This window comes from Chiloscyllium plagiosum, unplaced genomic scaffold (assembly GCF_037043375.1).
Source record: "Chiloscyllium plagiosum isolate Xiang-an unplaced genomic scaffold, Cpla_swu_hap1 HiC_scaffold_5, whole genome shotgun sequence".
Classification (NCBI taxonomy): domain Eukaryota; kingdom Metazoa; phylum Chordata; class Chondrichthyes; order Orectolobiformes; family Hemiscylliidae; genus Chiloscyllium; species Chiloscyllium plagiosum.
The window spans coordinates 121,616,034-121,637,170 of NW_028270143.1; the positions used below are offsets into that span (position 1 = coordinate 121,616,034).

At 42.0% G+C, this 21,137-nt stretch overlaps 1 protein-coding gene across 6 annotated transcripts in view; it reads right to left on the bottom strand.

Moving 5' to 3' along the window:
- Positions 1-21,137, bottom strand: part of zbtb47b (zinc finger and BTB domain containing 47b) — a 284,308-nt gene that overhangs the window by 114,581 nt on the left and 148,590 nt on the right. For all 6 annotated transcript variants that reach the window (XM_043690834.2, XM_043690832.2, XM_087987612.1 and 3 more), the window contains exon 2: positions 9,788-11,176. In XM_043690834.2, the coding sequence (XP_043546769.1) occupies positions 9,788-11,095 (1,308 nt within the window). In that variant the 5' untranslated portion in view covers positions 11,096-11,176. The remainder of the gene's footprint in view (positions 1-9,787; positions 11,177-21,137) is intronic.

Below are 21,137 nucleotides of genomic sequence, written 5' to 3' on the forward strand. Positions count from 1 at the left end.
AAATGCTATATTTAACTTTGCTGACCTCTATACTTGATCCCCTTGGATCCTGCCAGATGCGGAAAAAAAACAAAACCCAGGGGCAAGCGAATGAAGGTCAGCAGTGTGAGTGCAGAAAACGAGCACATTCCTTAGGCTGACATTCACTTCAGAATACTGAAGGTCTCCATGCCTGACGAAGCTGAAATGGAAAACAGCCAATAGGCACAGGTTCCTAAATTCTAAGTACAGCGTTCAAAATGCATGGGGCACAGCAGCTGTGAGTAGTTTACTTTATAAAATTGAGAAATTCAAGTGAGGGTGTCAAGATCCACAATTTTGGGCACCTCCAATATTCAGAGAAAGTTGAGAAATAGGTATTTGGTTATGAATGTGATAATAGTACTGACATAATCAAATATAATTAAAGTATGAATGGTGTAGTTTGATTTTATAAAACGACTAACTAGAAACATCAAAATTGCAATACCAGTTTTCACAATCTGCCAGTTCCAACTGTCTCTAGACACCTAAGGCAATAGAACAGAGATCTTGAACAAGTGGGAAAAAATCCATTTGTTTATAATTAAGTTTTGGAGCTAGTTCATAAAGCAATTAGTAACAAAGAAAATATGCCAAATCACTTTCGAACTGGCCTTTGTCTAAAATCTTAGATTGAATCAAAAATTTAGTCTCAGGTACCGATGGTCCACTTATTGAGAACCATACTCAACAAATCTAGATATTCAAATCCTACGGTGCATACACTCACCAGGACTGCTGATGAAGGGGGAGAGGGGCAGAAGGGCACACTCACTCCAATACAGCAATAAACACCAATTCAGCAATTTGCCACTCGCATTCTCTAACCATCAACTGATAAACAGAGTACCTCACAAAAGATAGGGAAACTCTTAAAAAATGTTCCAAGCATAGACACACTCATATACTGATTAACAACTTGGACAACTCATTTTCTATTCTAAGACTTTCTTCATGAATCACATTCTAAATGTGTCAGGTCAACTCGCTGGTCACTAATTGAAAATGAACATTATAACATCAATATCATATCATTTGTTGTATGCTGAAAATGTGAATTTGTATTAGCTTGTAATTTTCTTGTCCATCAAATTAAATCAGTGGTGGGCAAGTTGTTGGAGGGAATCCTGAGGTACAGGATGTACATGTATTTGGAAAAGCAAGGACTGATTAGGGATAGTCAACATGGTTTTGTGCATGGGAAATCATGTCTCACAAACTTGACTGAGTTTTTTGAGGAAGTAACAAAGATGATTGATGAGGGCAGAGCAGTAGATGTGATCTCTATGGACTTCAGTAAGGCATTTGACAAGGTTCCCCATGGGAGATAGATTAGCAAGGTTAGATCTCATGGAATACAGGGAGAACTAGCCATGTGGTTACAGAACTGGCTCAAAGGTAGAAGACAGAGGGTGGTGGTGGAGGGTTGTTCTTCAGACTGGAGGCCTGTGACCAGCGGAGTGCCACAAGGATCGGTGCTGGGTCCTCTACTTGTTGTCATTTACATAAATGATTTGGATGCGAGCATAACAGGTACAGTTAGTAAGTTTGCAGAAGACACCAAAATTGGAGGTGTAGTGGACAACGAAGAGGGTTACCTCAGATTACAACAAGATCTGGACCAGATGGGCCAATGGGCTGAGAAGTGACAGATGGAGTTTAATTCAGATAAATGCGAGGTGCTGCATTTTGGGAAAGCAAATCTTTAGCAGGACTTATACACTTAATGGTAAGGTCTTAGGGAGTGTTGCTGAACAAAGACCTTGGAGTGCAGGCTCATAGCTCCTTGAAAGCGGAGTCGCAGGTAGATAGGATAGTGAAGGCGGCATTTGGTATGCTTTCCTTTATTGGTCAGGGTATTGAGTACAGGAGTTGGGAGGTCATGTTGTAACTGTACAGGACATTGGTTAGGCCATTGTTGGAATATTGCGTGCAATTCTGGTCTCCTTCCTATTGGAAAGATATTGTCAAACTTGAAAGGGTTCAGAAAAGATTTACAAGGATGTTGCCAGGGTTGGAGGATCTGAGATACAGGGAGAGACTGAACAGACTGGGGCTGTTTTCCCTGGAGCGTCGGAGGCTGAGGGGTGACCTTATAGAGGTTTACAAAATTATGAGGGGCATGGATAGGATAAATAGGTAAAGTCTTTTCCCTGGGGTCGGGGAGTCCAGAACTAGAGGGCATAGGTTTAGGGTGAGGGGGAAAGATATAAAAGAGACCTAAGAGGCAACTTTTTCCACACAGAAGGTGGTACGTGTATGGAATGAGCTGCCAGAGGAAGTGGTAGAGGCTGGTACAACTGCAACATTTGAAAGGCATTTGGATGGGTATATGAATAGGAAGGGTTTGGAGCGATATGGGCCAGGTGCTGGCAAGTGGGACGAGATTGGATTTGGATATCTGGTTGGCATGGACGGTTGGACCAAAGAGTCTGTTTCTATGCTGTATATCTCGATGACTCTATAAATCTAGGTGGAGTAGCATCACTGATAGAGGAGTGCACAGCAGATAACCCAAGCCGTGCTCAGGATTATTTGCAGATGGGACATTGGTCTTTTCTCAAGAGCGAGAATCTATGCAAACAATGACAGAAGACTCAAGATTTGGAGGGTCTAACAAAGCTAATTAGTTTTTCAGCCCATCAGAACCAAAAAGCTTTTCCAGCACCACACTCTCGACTCTGATCTCCAGCATCTGCAGTCCTCACTTTTGCCTAAGGATGGCAGATTCCTTCATTATCACTGGATCAAAATTCTGGAGCTTCTTCCCTAACAGTATTGTGGGCCAACATGTTACTTGCCTTCCTAAATGTTTGCTGTACTTCATACCGAAACCAGATGAACTGGAGTGGTTCAAGGCGGTGGCTCACCACACTCTTATCTGTAATTAAGAATGGGCAATAAATATTGGCCTAACTAGCCACATCCATGTCCCATGAAATTCCCTTTCAGTAACGAAATATTTTTTACAGGACAATTATGAAACTAGATCAGATCTATGTCTCTCCCCATTATCTTCACAGTAGCAGCCAAAGAACTGGTTTAGTTTCAAATATGATTAATGCCAATTATTGCAAATCCTGCAAATAGCTATCCAAAAGAAAGCAATGCTATCTTGCTATAAATGCTTTACCTCATCATAAGAAACAGGAGTAAAGCATAGGTCTGCTCCATCATTCAATGCAATCATGGCAGATCCTTGGCTGCAAAGCCACTTGCCTGCCTTCTGTCAGTCGCCTTTGATTTTTTGAGACACAGAAGAATCCATTTAGCTAACCTCAAGTATATTCAGTGATCAAAATTCACTCCTTTCTGGAGTAGAGAATCCCATAGATTCACAGCTTGTCTTCCTCTTGACCTCAGACCTAAATGTCCATTATCCAGATGTTACAATCCCTGTTCTTGATTCTCTGGCCGGGGGAAAGAACATCAGCATCAAGCTTGTTGAATTTTTCAGAATGTTGCATTGCAATTACTTCTCACTTACAAATTACAGAAAATGCAGACCCATTACACGCAGCTTCATCATTAAACAATCCTCTTATTCCAGAAACCAATCTATTCAAATTTGTCTTGCCACTTTAACTTTACCTTTACCTTTCCTTAAATATAGAAACTAAAAAGAGCCTGTGTGAGTGCACCAAGGTTCTGTAGGATTGCTGATGGTTTCCTTACTTGTACGCTCCAATTTCCTTGCAATAAAAGCCTGGTTATCTGCCTAATAGCTTGCTGTATCTTGTTACAATTCTATACTAGACCATCAAATTTATGTTTTATTCTGGCTCGGACCTGTAAGTTTTATAAATTGATAAAATGAGCGATTCAGGGATAAAACCTTTGTTTCTGTAAAAGACGTACAAAAGCTACTGTAGTTTTCAATATCTATAGTATAGGCAGATTATTATTTAAATGGTGATATATGGGAAATGTAAATGTATAAAGGGACACGGGTACCTTTGTACAGCAATGAAAGCAAACAGGCAGGTGCAACAAGCAATTCAGAAGACAAATGGTATGTATGCCTTCATTGCAAGGTGATTTGAATTCAGAAGCCGGATTATCATATTGCTATGGTGAGACCACACGTGGATGAGTGCACATAGTTTGGCCTCCCTAACTAGGAGAGTATTTATTTGCCATTGTGAGAGTGCAATGAAGGTTCATTGAACTAATGACAGGAATAACAGGATTGTTCTTGAGGAGTGATTTGTCCAACTAGGCTGGCATTTACTATATTTAAGACGAATGAAAGGGGTTCAGATTGAAATGTATAAAATTTTCAAAAGGGCTAGACACACTAGATGCAGGGAGGATGTTTTCCTTAGTTAGGAAGATCAGAACTAGGGGTCACAGTCTCAGGATATTGGGTAAGCCGTTCAGAAATGAGACTAGACATCACCTTCACTCAGAGGGTGGCCAACCTCCAGAATTTACAACTGCAGTAAGTTGTAGAGGCTGCGTCCCTGAGTATATTCAAGTAAAAAAATGATAGACCGTTAAATACTAACGGTACCAATGGATATGCAGAGAAATGAAAATACGGCACCGAGAGAGAATAAATCATGATCACACTGAATGGTAGAGCAGGCTTGAATGGCCTACTCCAGTACCGAGTTTATATTTTCTATCAAATATTCACTGCTAATGTTAAAGGGATGGCAATAATCATGGGTGACGTGAATAACCTTTATAAAAGTTATTTTATGAGCTGCCTTCTTGAACCACAGTCATCCACATGCTGTGGGTTGACCACAATGTCCTAAGGGAGGGATTTCCAGGATTTTGAATCAGTGACAGTGACAGAATAGTGATCTATTTCCAAATCAGGATGGAGTGTGGCTTGGAGGGAAACTTACAGATAGCGATTGTCCCAAGTATCTGCTATTCTTGTCCTTCTATATGGAAGTGGTCATGGAGTTTGTACTGTGCTGACTGAGCATCTTGGGTGAATGTCTGCAGCACATTTTGTAGAATACACAATGCTGCTACTGAGCGTTGGTGGTGGAGGGAATGGATGTTTGCGGATATGGTGCAAATTAAGTGGGCTGCTTTGTCCTGGATGGTGTCAAGCTTCTTAAGTGTTGTTGGAGCTGCATTCATCCAGGCAAGTGGGGAGTATTATATCACACTTTTTACATATGCCTTATAGATGGTAGACAGGCTTTGGGGAGTAGTGAGCTAAGTTACTCACTGCAGTATTCCTAGCTTCTGACCTGCTCCATTAGCTACTGTATTAATGTGGCAAGTCTTGTCGAATTTCTGGTGAACGGTAACCTCCAGAATGTTGATAGTGAGGGATTCAATGATGGTAATACGACTGAATGTCAAGGGGCAGTGGTTCGATTGTCTCTTATTGGAGATGGCCAATGCCTGGCATTTGTGTGGTGCAAATGTTACTTATCACTTGTCAGAGTCAAAAGGTGTGGCACTGGAAAAGCGCATCAAGTCAGGCAGTTCCAAGAAGCAGGAGAGTCAATGTTTCGGGCACAAGTCCTTCATCAGGATCCCCTGTCAGCCCAAGCCTGGATACTGCCCAGATCTTGTTGCATTTCAATATAAGCTTCAGTATCTGAGGAGTTACAGATGGTGCTGAACATGGCACAAACAATGGCCAAGTGTTATTATCAGTAGACTGTCAATCCAGAGACCAAGGTAATGTTCTGGGGACCCAGGTTCAAATCCCACCACAACAGATGGTGTAATTGGAACTCAGCAAAATCTGGAACTAAGATGGCTGCAAATCCATGGTCAATTGTTGGGAAAACCCATTTGGTTCACTAGTGCCCTTTTGGGAAGGAATCTGCCATCCTTAGGCAAAAGTGAGGACTGCAGATGCTGGAGATCAGAGTCGAAAGTGTGGTGCTGGAAATGCACAGCAGGTCAGGCACCATCCGAGGAGCAGAGGAATCGACATTTCAGGCAAAAGCCCATCATCAGGAATGGCACTGCTACCTGACCTGCTGTGATCTACTTTCCTTAAATCAATCTGGCTGACAGTTGACTCCAGAGCCACAGTAACGTAGCTGACTCTTAACTGCCTCTGGGCAAGTAGGGATGGGCAATTAATGTTGGCTTAGCCAGCAACACCTTCATCCTAAGATTGAATTAAAAAAAACACTTCTACTTCTGTCCTTATGATGGAGGAAAGGTCATGGATGAAGTTGCTGAAAAAGGTTGGGCCAAGGACAGTATCCCAATGAACTACTGCAGAGATACACTGGAGCTCAGATGACTGCCCTCCAACAGCCAAAACAGAACTGGAAAACTCAGATCAGCTATAAGTGGAGTCCATCAAGGTCTCTGCTAGGGCCTCAACTTCTTACTATTAATATCAATGTCCTGCATGAGGTAGCTAGATCTGCAGATGACACCACAATAGTTGAGAAAATAGGTCTTGAAGGGAAGAAAAGGAGGTTGCTGATAGTTAGATAGGTTGAGTTGTTAAGTAATAATCTGGCAGTGTGAGTACAACTTGGGAAAAAGTGAAGATGTTCAAATGTATTGTGTACCTCTTTGGATTTTACAATTATAAGGAGGATGCGAATGCATTGAAGCGACTGCAGAAGAAATTTCTCAGCATGGCTCCAAGGAGGAGAAATTTCAGTTATGAGATCACTGATGAATTTGAGATATTTCTTCTTGAACAGATGATGATTCAGTGACGACCTGACAGAGGTTTTCAAAATCATGGAGGGGACTGGATCAAATAGATAGGGATAAACTATTTCAGCTTGTAAAAGGATTGTGTTCAGTTCTGGACACCTTATTTACGGAAGAATGTTAAAATCTGGGAGACAATTCAAAAGAGATTTACTGAATGATACCAGCAATGAAGGATTTTGGATACAAGGAAAGAATAGAGAAATTGGGCTTACTCTCCTTGGAGCAGAGAAGGTCAAGAAGTGACTTTATTGAGGTGTTCAAAATATGAACAATTTGAACAGAATAAAGAAGGGTATTCTGCTTCCATTAGTTAGTATATCCCCTAGTTACTGACATAATTTCACAATTGTCAGCAGGAGTGCTAGCAGTGAGATGAGGAGAAACTTCTTTACTCAGAATTGTTAGGATTTGGAATGCTCTGCCTGGCAGAGTGATGGAGACAAAACTGCAGATGTTGACATCCAAAGTAGACAAGCAGGAGGCTGGAGGAACACAGCAAACCAAACAGCATCAGGAGGTGGAGAAGCCAAAATGTTCACTTCTCCACCACCTGATGCTGCCTGGCTTGCTGCGTTCCTCCAGCCTCCTGCTTGGCAGAGTGGAGGCAGATTGTATATGACATTTCAAAAGGAGAGCTGGATAAATATTAGAAAGTGACAAAGTGACAGGCCTCAAGAATGGGACTAGCGGGATAGCTCTTTCAGGAGCCAGAGCAGATACAATGGGACGAAAGGCCTTCTCCTATACTATAAAATTCTATGATTAAGAAGACACCCATTTAAAATGATTTGTACATGCACATGAGAAAAAAGCTTTTTCACTCAGCAAATAATTAAAGTATGGAATGCATTGCCTGGATGTGTAGTGGAAGCAGGTTGATTTGAAGATACTGGATAATTATTTGGATAGAAGTAATGTGCAAGGGTACAGGGAGAAAGCAGGAGACTGGCAGTAGATAATGATGCTCACTTGAAGAACCAGTGTGCACATAATTGGTCAAATAGCCTCCATTTGTGCCTTAACACCTCTGATGTAGGTGGCAGGTGTATGAGTCACACAAAGCTATTTTGCAGGTTCAGCAAATAATTAAACATATAAACTAGGAGCAGGAATAGGCCATGCAGCCCTTTGAGCCTGATCTGTTATTCATAGCTGACCCCACCCCACCCCAGCTTTTGCCCCATATGGTTTACTCCCTTCAGTCCCAAAAAATATTCTTGAAAATATTCAATACTTTGGATTAATGCAGCTAAAGGAAGGCTATTCTGTGTATTCAACTCCTCTTAAAACTAAGGATGTTACAGTAGCACAGAAAATAGGAGCAGAACGCCATTCAGCTCTTCAAGCCAATTCCACCATTCAATAGGATCATGCTCAACATCCAACTCCGTACGGTTCCAGTTTTTGTCCCATACATTTTGATTCTTTTAACCAATTATCCTTTAGTTAGACAGGGCATTGATGAAACCACATCTTGAATACTGCATTCTGTTTTGATCTTTTTACTTAAAGAAGAATGTAAATGTGTTGGAGGCATTTCAGAGGAGGTTTATCAAATTGATAACTGAAATGAGGGGGTTAGCCAATGAGGAAAGGTTAGACAGACTGGACCTGTCTCCATTGGAGTTTAGAAAAGCAAGGGGAGACTTGATTGAAATGTATGAGTTCTTAAATGGTCTTGAAGCTTCTTCTGTGGGTGAATCCAGAATTAGAGGAACTTTGAAAATTAGGGTTCATAGGTTTAGGATGAGATGGGGTGAAATGTTTTCTCAGTGCTGTGCAAGTTTGGAACTCTATCTGAGCAGCATGAAGGCAGAGTCATCGTATACTTTTAAGATGGAAGTAGATTAATTCTGTTGCTGAACAAGAGTCTAAGCTATTAATGGTAATGCTGCTGAATACCATCCTCCCCAAAATCCCATGTCTGTTCCATATCTCTTTATAGAACCTGGTCTTGAAAATCATAATTGACCGCACATTCTTTTAGCAGACAAAGATTCCAGATTTCTCATTTCCTCAAGAAACAGGATAAGATGTTTTCAGATGAGCAGACTGGGGATGTTGGAACGTTTGACAGGAGAGCGCTGGACTAAGATGACCATGTAATGGATGAGAGTTTCAGCCACAAATGGCTTGAGGTGGTACCATGGCAGTCCATATGGTTGAGTAGACAGGAGTCAGGATATATTCAAATGGCAGAACATGCTAGCGAGACTGAAAGTACTCCTCTCCCTACACTTCCTTCCGGTGTTTCATTGTAGGTTTAAGATGAGAGGGGGCAAGGTTAAAGGACATATGAGAGGCAAAGTGTTTTTTGTTTTTTTTTTTTTTTTACACAGAGGGTGGCAGATTTCTGTCCTTGGAGGTGGCAGAAGCAGATATGATAGCAAAGTTTAACAGGTATTTAGACAGACACAAACAGGCAGGGAATAGATGGACACAGAACACGTGCATGTGATGTGATTAGTTTAGAATAGCAACAAGGCCAGTGCAGAGATGGTGGGCCAAAGGGCCTGTTCCTGTGCTGTACAGTTCTATTTTGTACTTGCTCAATGGCTCCTGATGCTCCAATAGCCACAACTTTAAATTTGCATTGGCATTATTAAATCCTTAATGGCGCACTCTGCTAGTTCACCTCAAGCCTTAAAATCCTCTAAAATGCTGATCTTTCAGTGCTGTATCCTAAACAGAAAATGCTGTTGAATGGTCAGTCACTACTCATTTTCAGTTATATTAGTATTAATTGATTTTGACCCAAAAATACCATGCAAGTTGGGGAAGTAATTTAAATTTCAATTACTTTTTGACCAGAAAACTTGCAACAATAAAGTGCATGAAACGTAATTACTATTCTCTACAAAACAACTGTAGTATGGAGATTAGCCAAAACTCAGAGTATAAGTTTATAAGTTGCTAACTGCCTTTTCTGGGTTGGTAATATGTCTTAAGCACTCATTCCCAAACTGGGATTAGATTTTTGGAAGCTGGTTCCAAAAGTGTCAAATATGATGAAGGGATATTAGCTAGTTTTTAAACCCAGCTTTTAACCCAAGTGTTATTTGTTGATTTTAATTAAGATTATGAATGAAAATCAATGACCTACCTGAATACTCTTCTCACAGTCAGTCTGGTGATGTAGCGACAGCTCACTTTCCAGTACAAATCGCTTGCCACACTTATCACAGATCTGCATGCGGCTGTGCGTGACATTCATGTGCTTCTCTAAGTACCAGCGATTATTGAACACGCGGGGGCACTTTTTGCAAGGGAAGTGCTGTTTCTCTTCAATTTTCACCTTCTGATTTGAGCCATCAGAATCTTTCTTTCGCTTCCGACCTCGAGTGCTCACTTCATGTTTGGCCTGTCTCCGTGACCGGCTTGGAGCTGGAGGAGTTGAGCCTTTGGAAGCAGTCAAAGCTCTTGATGTTCGTCGGGTTGTTTGCCCACTTTCAGTCTTGACTTCTGGAGTATCAGAGTTATCACCCCCTTCATTCACATCTTCATCACTTTCTTCACCTTCTTCATCCTCTTCCTCTTCCTCAGTGACATCTTCATCATCCTCTTCCTCTTCATCCCCATCAGCATTGTCATCATCATCCTCCTCTTCTTCTTCCTCATCATCGTCGTCATCATCCTCTTCGTCATCTTCCTCTTCATCCTCAGGACACCTACCTAATACAGCCGTAGCTTCTGAAGGTGAAGACATGCCCTCGGCCCCTTTAGAAACATTCAGAGTCTGGTTATTAAGGTTAACCTCCACAATGATCTGTTCCCGATTATATGAACCCCTACTGTCCGAATCGTTATCCAATTGTTCCGTATCTCCCTCAATCTTGCACACTGTTTGGTCATCATTCTCCTCCTTGTAATACTGCTGATTTGGCTGGATTGGTGAATGTTGTTTCCCAGTGTTGTCCTCCACACGTACAGAGTATGGATTGTTGCCCTCTCTAGCATAGATTTTAGGATGTGAATCCACCTCCTGCTTAATCTCACGATAAAACTGAGAGCCAAGGGGATTGCTGCGATTTTCCTGCTTTGACATATCGCTAGCCACTGTCGTCAAGTTTAAGGACCGACTATCTATTAATTCTTGACAGGAAGTGGCAATATCATTCATCTGTAGAACTGCAGCAGCATTCAGCACATCCTGCACATTGCAGGCATTTACTAGCAGCTTTGATGTATAGATAAAGTTCAGGATTTGCTGAAACCCTTGCGATGTCAGAGCTTCTAGCGAAAGTTCAACACGTTGAAGCTGCTTGTTTTGTGTGAAAAGCGAGTGAAAGAATTGACTGTAGGCCGCGAGCACGCCTTTGTGAGCAGGAAACGTGTTCTTCTGGCGCACCAATACAATGTCTACATCACATAAGTCTGGTTGAAACAGGCGCTGCTCATTCAGTCTGTCCATCAAACAAGTAAAGTGGAGGGCAACATCCTCCACCAGAGAATACTCAGTGGAAGGGTAGTCAGTGGTCTTTTCAACTATCAGCTGAAAAAAAAAAGGAAAATAAAACCATCAAAACTTGGTAGGTGTATAAAAGTTTTTTTTTTTAAAATGCTGGGAGACAGACTTTCTAATAATCCGAAAGCTTTGACAATTAATGACAACTTTGAAAAGTGACCAACAGCATTCTTCTAATGTAAATCTGACCAAAGGAACTGACGATTTACAAATTACACAGATGGGAATTAGGACATTCATCCCAACTCGTCCATAATATGGGTTTGTTTTGCTCATTAAATCCTTGCAATTGTTTTAATGTCTCCTCCTCACCTCAAACACAAAAATCTTCTTATTGGCATATAGTGCCATGACTTTCAAGGTCTGAGTTGGCTCAACCAGATTAAATTAGATTAGATTAGATTAGATTACTTAGTGTGGAAACAGGCCCTTCGGTCCAACAAATCCACACCGACCCGACAAAGTGCAACCCACCCAGACCCATTCCCCTACATTTACCCCTTCACCTAACACTATAGGCAATTTAGCATGGCCAATTCACCTAACCCACACATTTTTGGACTGTGGGAGGAAACCGGAGCACCCGGAGGAAACCCACGCAGACACGGGGAGAATGTGCAAACTCCACACAGTCAGTCGCCTGTGAGGCAGCAGTGCTAACCACGTGTGCCACCGTGCCATCAGAAGTCATTTGAAACAGGAACCAGGCGGCTATTTTGTAATGTGGTTATTGGAGGGTTATACATCTACTAGGGCACACCCACATAGAAGACAGGATCCTCCATTGATTTTACTTGACCCAAGTCAGGATGCTGAGGGAAGCTCAGGACTATTGAGTCGAAACAGGCTTATTCTGTACGATCCTTTACTAATCATAGTATCCTTGCTACCCTCAAAGTGAGGACCTCTACACAAACATACAAGACACTACTTTAAGCATGCACTAAAAATAAATTAATTGCTAAATTAGACTGGATTTATTAAAAGTTTATTTAAACTGTTGATTAACACAACATTTTCAGGAGGTATCTTTCAAGAGACATTAAACTCAATGACAAAATGTGTCCGAGATGTCAGGTCCCCTGCTTTCATTACATTAGATAAGGAAATCTGGAATCATCCACTGCTCCTTTATGTTAACCCAATTGCTCAAAATAAAAGGCTTCATACAAGTCAGAACAACTTGCACTATTTTCTTCTATACTTTTAGCAATGTAAATTATTTTGCTGCAGATTGTACAGTACGTTTTACATGTTGCTCCAGCTATAACCTCCTGCATCCAGCCAAGAAGAACCATGCTACATCAATGGACTCGTTTGACAAGGTGCTCAAATAAAAATTTCAATGAAATGTCTTGGGTTAACAGCTAACTCCACCAGGTCAAAATTAAATCCCCTCTACTTGACCAAGCCTATTCATCCAGTTACACAGACAACCACTGTTTGAATAAAGATAAAGGAATTCTAATTCAAAGGTTTTTATAAACCTTTTGTTCCCGGTATTACCGTAAAGCAATATTGGAAAACAACAAACTGTATCGTGCATGTAATTTTCTTTTGCAAAGATGATAGCTAGGATAGTCAATTGCTAGTTAGCCTCAGTCTTCACATTGGAAAAAGATAATACAGGTGTACATATCAAGTGCAAGTCTGTGAAATATTAGTAGTTCTGGGCAGAGAAGTGGCAAATGGAATTCAACCGGAGAAGTGAGGTAATGCACTTACGGGAGGGCGAATAATGCATGAGATTATGGCATGAATGGCAGAACCCTGGAAAGTAGCGAAGATCAGAGAAACTTTGGTGTGCACATCCACAAATCTCTGAGAGTAGCACAGCAGGTCAATGATATGGTTATGACGACATATGGGATATGGGAGGCACGGAATAGAAAATGAAGTTGTTTTGGAGCTGTAAAATATGTTAATTAGGTCACAACAGGAATACTACATGAGTTCTGGTCACCATATTATGGAAGGATGGGATTGCACAAGAGTGCTGTCGAGAGGAGATTTACCAGATTTAGCTGGGCTGGAGGCTCTGAGCCATGAGGAAAGATGGGATAGGCTAGGGCTGTTTTACTTGGAGTTGACAGTCAAGAGGAGACCTGATAGATTTGCGTAAGATTGAGGGGCATAGATAGAAAGACACTTCTTTCTTAATAAATGGGTCTGTTACCAGGAGACATAGATTTAAGGTAAGAAGTTGAAGCTCAGAGGAGGGTCGAGGAGAAATTTAGGCTCAGAGCTTGCTGAGAGTCCAGAATTCACTGCTCAAAAGGATGGTTCAGTCAGAAACTCTCATAACCTACATACAGTATTTAGGCATTTATTTGTGCTGCCATAGTTTCCAGGACTATGCACCGATAAATGAAAAATGGGATTAATGGAGTCAGATTTTTGTTTAGAGGACATGACGGGCCAAATTCTCTCTTCCTGTGCTCTAAATGTCTATAAATCTGAAAGAACTTTTCACAATGACAGAATGACCCAAAGCATTTTTCAGCCAGACAGTTTTGCGTAGTCACTTCTATAATGTAGGAAGATGCAGCAATCAATTTATACTCAGTAAGCTCCTACAGTAATTTGATGACAGCCAGACTGTGATATTGACTGACGGATACATATTGGCCAGCACACTCCCTTAACCTCAGCCCAACCATTCCCCTCATGATTTTATAAACCGCTATAAAGGCCACTCCTCAGCATGTTCAGCTTTCAATACTTCCAGCCCTGGAAACATCTTTGTAATTTTTTTCTGAACCCTTTCAAGTTTCACAGTCTTCCTACAGCAAAAGAGACCAGAATTGAATGCAAGCAAAAGCGGCCTATCCAATGTCCTGTACAGCTGCAACATGATATCCCAATTACTATACTCAATGCACTGACCAATAAAGGTGTGTACCAAATGCCTTCTTCAGTATCCTGTCTACTTGTGACTCCAGGGTCTCTTTGTTCAGCAACACTCCCCGGGAACGTACAATTAAGTCTGTAAGTCCTGCCCTGATTTGACTTACCAAAATGCAACAACACACATTTATCTAAACCTCTGATAGTATGTGAAGAGATAGAGTTTTGCATCCAGGATCCTATAATCATTGGACTATGGAGCGCAACTTTGTTGCCAAATGATTCCAGACTAAAGTCTTCATGCTATTAAACTCACTTTCATACCGATAGATGCTATGTTTAGAGGTTTACTTACAAATTAACTAAATTGAAGCACAGTACATTCAGGTACTATAGAAAAAGCAAATATAAACTTCATGGTCAACCAGAAAACATATCAAGGGCTCTTCAGGTGCAGTGGTAGTGTTCCTGCCTTTGAGCCAAGAGTCCTGGGTTCACATTTCACTTGCTCCAGATGTGGGTGATAATACCGCTGAACAGGTTGATGAGAAATATATGCATCTTGAGTATTTCTGGAAAAAATACTTTGTTTTCTTTATCAGGAAAAACAGTAAATTCCTTGCAACTTACTGGGTAAATTCACAAGTTTTATTTCCCTGCACTTCCTACAGTATTATCTAAATTTAAACATTTGGCCTTCTGCTAACTCAAATAATAAACATAAGAGTTTCAAAACATCTCTGCCATTGTCCATCCCATTTCTGATAAGGTGGATTTCTGGAGAAGCTTAATAATAGGCGGCACAGTGGTTCAGTGGTTAGCACTGCTGCGATTCCAGGCTCGGCAACTGGCTGTGTGGAGTTTGCACATTCTGCCTGTGTCTGCGTGGGTTTCCTCCGGGTACTCCGGTTTCCTCCCACAATCCAAAAATATGAAGGTTATGTGAATTGGCTATGCTAAATTGCCCATTAGTCAGGGGTAAATACAGGGTAGGGGGATGGGTTACTCTTCAGAGGGTCAGTGTGGATTTGTTGGGCCAAATGGCCTGTATCCATTCTGTAGGGAATCTAATATTTGCATTTTTAAATACAATGTGACAATATGTAAAATGTCAACTGATATGTAATGCTAGCAGTTTATAATTTTAAAAATTGATAAAACAATATTGAAGTACGGCATAATTAACACCACATTGTGTTTTGTAATCATGAAATGAGTGTATTTTTCATGTCGAGTTAGGGATATTCTTGATGATCAAAAGAATCAAAGGGCACATGGATAGCAATGGAAGAGTTGAGGCCACAATAACATCAGCCAGGAGTTTATAAAACCATGTAGCAGTTGGAAGTGCTGAATGACCTACTTGTGCTCTTAATTTTCAATGTGCAACACACCTATGTATTGATGGCAGACAAAAAGAATTTCAAATGTTGTGAAAAATCAAGATTATTTACCAGTGATAACATTCTGAATATTAATACACTTCTGTTGAATCAATACCCAAAATCATCACCTTTAGCTGTCAGACATACAGCCTTTCAAGCATGTGTAATAAGGCCGTTTTCTTTTAAAATCTCCCAATCACATTACCATAAAATCATAAGACATCACAGCAGAAAATAAGCCAATGACCCCATCTGCTCCACCATTCAATCATGGCTGATAAGTTTCTCAACCCCATTCTCCCGCTTTCTCCCCGTAACACTGGCTACCCAAGAACCTATCTCAGTCTTAAATATACCCAATGACCTGGCCTCCACAGCCTTCTGTGGCAATGAATTCTACAGATTCACCACTCTCTGGCTGAAGACGTTTCTCATCTCCGTTCTAAAAAGTCTTCCCTTCACTCTTGCCCTCGGCATCCTAGTCTCTCCTACCAAGAGGAGCATCTTCCCAACATCTACTCTGTCCAGGTCAATCAGTATTCTGTACATTTACTGACCGCCTAGTATTTTTGTCAACACTGGTTTTGATTATCCAATCGATACATGATTATGAAATGGATGAAAATAGTTTATGAAACTGACTACTAGCAATAGTAACTTAAAAAGTTTCAATCAATAGAAAGAAGAAAGAAAATTGATGTCTGCTTTCACTGTGAAGCAAGGTATTATTTTCCTCAGGACAACGTAGCTAACCAGCACATACCATGAGTGCAAGGACCATCTAAACTGATGTTACTGTTCCTGCTAACATGCTGAGTTTCAAACGTAAACCCTCTCAAGGGTGCCTACTCCATGTACAGTGTTGATGCTAATTGATACAGGCTTGGAAATTGACAAACATGATGCATCCTGAGCACTGCACTTAGGAAGATTGTCAAGATCTCAGACAAGAATTTTAAGAAAATTTACCAGAATGCCAAGAGGAACTTGGTAAGCCTAATAAAACTGGGATTTAGTGTCTTAGAACAGAGGAGGTTGAAGGCCAACAGAGGCACTCAAAAATATGAAACATACTGTTATTGTAAATAATATGAAATGCTTCCAGCAGAGGAATCAGTGACTGAGGGATATGAATTTCATTGGCGAAAGAATGAAGGGAGAAACAAGGATATTTTCTGAAAAATTAGATGTCTGCAATGCACTGCCTGAAGCTTGGTAGGCACAAATTCAATAGCATTTTTCATAAAATCATAAAATTATTTTGTAACTAGCCAAAAGTTTGCAGGTTTATCGGAGAGGTTTGGTGATGGTGGTGGAAGACTTCAGACAAATGGCTCACATTGAATTTTCTTGCTCGTCCTTCAAAATAAAGAATACCATCTCCATCAAGTTTGGTAGCGTTCTAGTGGGTATCTAAGTGCTGCTGAGACCAATGTGCACCCAGCAGGCTCTGTTATAAATAGGACAAGGTACCACAGACATGGAATTTTTGCATTAATTGGACAGCTTTTTCAAAGAGCTGGCACAAGCACAATGAGCCATATGACCTCATTCTGTGTGGTACCATGCTATGATGTGATATCAAGCTGAAAGGTACTGAGATTTGGCTCTGTGGTGATGCCATTCATTGAGATATCAATGGAATATTGTGCCAGTCTGATTATATAGAGCAGTGAATGATATAGGAGTGGGTTGAGGGTTTAACTCCACACAGCGAGGGTCATAAGACGCTGAGTCCCGTCCAGCAGACAGTCGGACTAACAGGGTTGGGTACAATGGAAGTAGGCCATAGAACCAAAAGTTCTAATTCCTGATTCCAGGAGAGCTTGAAGAGCTGAGACCAAGTAATCCTGATCCTCCTGGCTCACGCAGGCACCCAGTGTCTACCAGAGACTGCCCTCAACATGCTCTTCAGCTTTTTAGATTTTCCCCATGGCTGAGAAACACAGTTGTCCATTTTACAAAACAGGTGAAAGCAGAGTAATAAAAGCAAAGCAAAATAATGCAGATGCCGGGAAGTCTGAAATAAAAACTGAAATTGCTAAAACATTCAGCAGTCTAGCAATATATGCAAAGAAAGATACTACATTTCAAGTAATAAGACTAAAACAGTAATGATATTTACTGTGCGTGGATATGTACTAAATAAAAATAATAACGTCAAAAGTAGAAAATAAAACACTGGGAGTCAAGCATCTATGCAAAGGAAAACACAGTTAGTGCTCTTTAGGTCTGTGATCTTTAATAGAAAACCTCAAACTCCTTTTCTTTCTCCATAGAGGATGCTGGGTCGGTTGTGTATTTCCAGCATCTGGAGTAGTTTGCCCTTCCATTTTTGAATACTTATTTGTAACTTTTTGAAGTTTTAGGAATTAACTTTGTTTCATATTCAGTAGCAACAGAGAAAACCTTGTGGCTGAATTTACAATGTAATCCTATTTTCACCTCCTCTGCTACTTAGAAATAATATTCAGCTTTGTTGGTTAAGCCCAGTAAATGTCTTAAATTCAGCATAAGACAATGAAAATGAATTAGAACAAAGCAAACTTTTAGAGTCATACAGCACAGAAACAGATTCTTCTGTCCAACTCGTCCATGCCAACCAAGTTTCCTAAACTCAACTAGCCCCACTTCCCTGTGTTTGGCCCATATCCCTTCAAACCTTTCTGATTCATGTACCTGTCCAAACGTCTTTTTAACATTGTAAATGTACCTGCATCAACCACTTCCTCTACCAGTTCATTCCATACATGCACCACTATCTGCACAAAAAAAGAAAAATGCCCCTCAGGTCCCTTTTAAATCTTTCTCCTCTCACCTTAAAAATATGCTCCTAGTTTTGACCTTCCCCAGCTTAGGGAAAAGACTTTTACCATTCACTTTACCTATTCCCCTCATGATTTTATAATCCTCTATAAGACCACCCCTCAATCTCACACTCCAGTGAGAAGCCTCAGGCTATCCTCCTCTCCTTATAACTCAAACTCAAACATCCTGGTAAATCTTCTCTGATTCTTCTCCAATTTAATAATATCATTCCTATAGCAGAGTGACAAGAACTGTCCACAGTATTCCAAAAGTGGGCTCACCAACATCTTGTACAATCTCAACTTGATGACCCAACTCCTATACTCAATGGTCAGGTCGATGAAGGCAAGCATGCCTTAACCACCTGTCTACCTGTAGTACAACATTCAAAGAACTATGTACTTGAACCTTTAGGTGCCTCTGTTTGCCAACATTACCTAGGCCCCTACCATTGACTGGATTAGAGTGGTGCTGGAAAAGCACAGCAGGTCAGGCAGCATCCGATGAGCAGGAAAATCAACGTTTTGGGCAAAAGCCCTTCATCAAGAATACAGGCAGGGTGCCTGCAGAGTGGAGAGATAAATGAGAGGAGGGTGGGGGTGGGGAGAAAGTAGCTTAGAGTACAATGGGTGAATGGGGGTGGGGATGGAGGTGATAGATCAGAGAGGAGGGTGGAGTGGATAGATGGAAAGGAAGATAGGCAGGTAGGACAGGTCATGGGGACGGTGCTGAGCTGGAAGGTTGGAACTGGGGTGAGGTGGGGAAGGGAAAATGAGGAAACTGGTGAACTTCGCATTGGTGCCATGGGGTTGAAGTGTTCCGAGGCAGAAGATGAGGCGTTCTTCCTCCAGGTGTCAGGTGGTGAGGGAGCGGCGGCAGAGGCAGCCCAGGACCTCCATGTCCTCGGCTGAGTGGGAGGGGGGAGTTGAAATGTTGGGCCACAAGGCGGTGTGATTGATTGGTGCGGGTGTCCCAGAGATGTTCCCTAAAGCGCTCTGCTAGGAGGCGTCTATTCTCCCCAATGTAGAGGACGCCGCATCAGGAGCAACGGATACATTAATTATATTGGAAGATGTGCAGGTAAAATTTTGATGGATGTGGAAGGCTCATTTGGGGCCTTGGATGGAGGTGAGGGAGGTGGTGTGGGCGCAGGTTTTCCAATTCCTGAGGTGGCAAGGGAAGGTGCCAGGACGGGAGGGTGGGTTGTGGGACGTGGACCTGACCAGGTAGTCACAGAGGGAACGGTCTTTGTGGCAAGTGGAAATGGGTGGGGAGGGAATATATCCCTGGTGGTGAGGTCCGTTTGGAGGTGGCGGAAATGTCAAGGGATGATGTGGTTTATGCAAAGATTGGTAGGGTGGAAGATGAGCACCGGGGGGGGGGGGGGGATTCTGTCCTTGTTACAGTTGGAGGGGTGGGGTTTGAGGGCGGAGGGGCGTGATGTGGACAAGATGCGTTGGAGGGCATCTTTAACCACGTGGGAAGGGAAATAAAGAAGGAGGCCATCTGGTGTGTTCTGTGGTGGAACTGGTCCTCCTGGGAGGAGATACGGCAGAGGTGGAGGAATTGGGAATACGGGATGGCATTTTTGCAGGAGGTAGGGTGGGAAGAGGTGTAATCCAGGTAGCTGTGGGAGTCGGTGGGTTTGTAAAAAAATGTCAGTGTCAAGTCGGTCATCATTAATGGAGATAGAGAGGTCCAGGAAGGGGAGAGAGGTGTCAGAGATGGTCCAGGTGAATTTAAGGTCGGGGTGGAATGTGTTGGTGAAGTTGATGAATTGCTCAACCTCCGCGCGGGAGGACAAGGTGGCACCAATGCAGTCATCAATGTAGCGGAGGAAGAGTTGGGGAGTGGTGCTGGTGTAACTGCAGAAGATGGACTGTTCTACGTAGCCAACAAAGAGACAGGCATAGCTGGGGCCCATACGGGTGCCCATGGCTACCCCTTTGGTCTGGAGGAAGTGGGAGGATTCAAAGGAGAAATTGTGAAGGGTGAGGACCAGTTCGGCCAAACGAATGAGAATGTCGGTGGAAGGGTACTGTTGGAGACGTTGGGAGAGGAAGAAACGGAGGACTTGGAGGCCCTAGTCATGGTGGATGAAGGTGTAGAGGGATTGGATATCCATGGTGAAGATGAGGCGTTGGGGGCCAGGGAAACGGAATTCTTGTAAGAGATGGAGGGCGCGGGTGGTGTCTCAAATCATTGAAAAAGGGAACTTATGTAGTCAATCAGCCTCGCTTGACACGTTCTGCAAGCATTGCAAAGGGAGGTTTGTGATCCTATAAAAGCTTGTACTTACTGAAATAAATTGCGGAGTAGTTCACAGAAGTTGGCATATTACAGTAGTGTGTAAGAATCTCAAGAAGGGAACCTAACAGTGGGGGAGGCTTCAGAGACTGAACAGCTTTCTCCTGCTCTTACTTCTAATGTTTCTTGTTTTGTTACTGGACGAGCAATCTAGAAGCTTAGACTATCCATAATAGGTGGAGGGCGGGAGAGTAGGTGTTCTTCCTACAGCTGTTGGGTGGCTAGAATTTGGTGGTTGATGCGGCCCAGGATTTGCATGTCTGTGGCAGAGTGGGAGGGGGAGTTGAAGTGTTTGGCCACAGGGCGGTGGGGTTGTTTGGTGCGTGTGTCAAGCCTAATTCACTTGCAGCCACGTCTCAGTGATGCCGAACACATCATACCTGCCGATTTCGATCTACACCACAAGCTCATTTACCTTATTTTGTGTATTGTTCTCGTGGCAATATCTCCAGACTGTTCTCTAATCATCTCAGAGTTTAAAACAAACACTCAATCTGGTCATTCATCTGTCAGATCTTCTTCCCAAATATCTGGGCCAGTTCCTACCCTATCTTTAGGACAGAGATAGTTTGGTTCTTAAATGTCAAGGGGATCAAAGGTTATAGGGAGAAAGCAGGATAATGGACTTGAGAAACTTATCA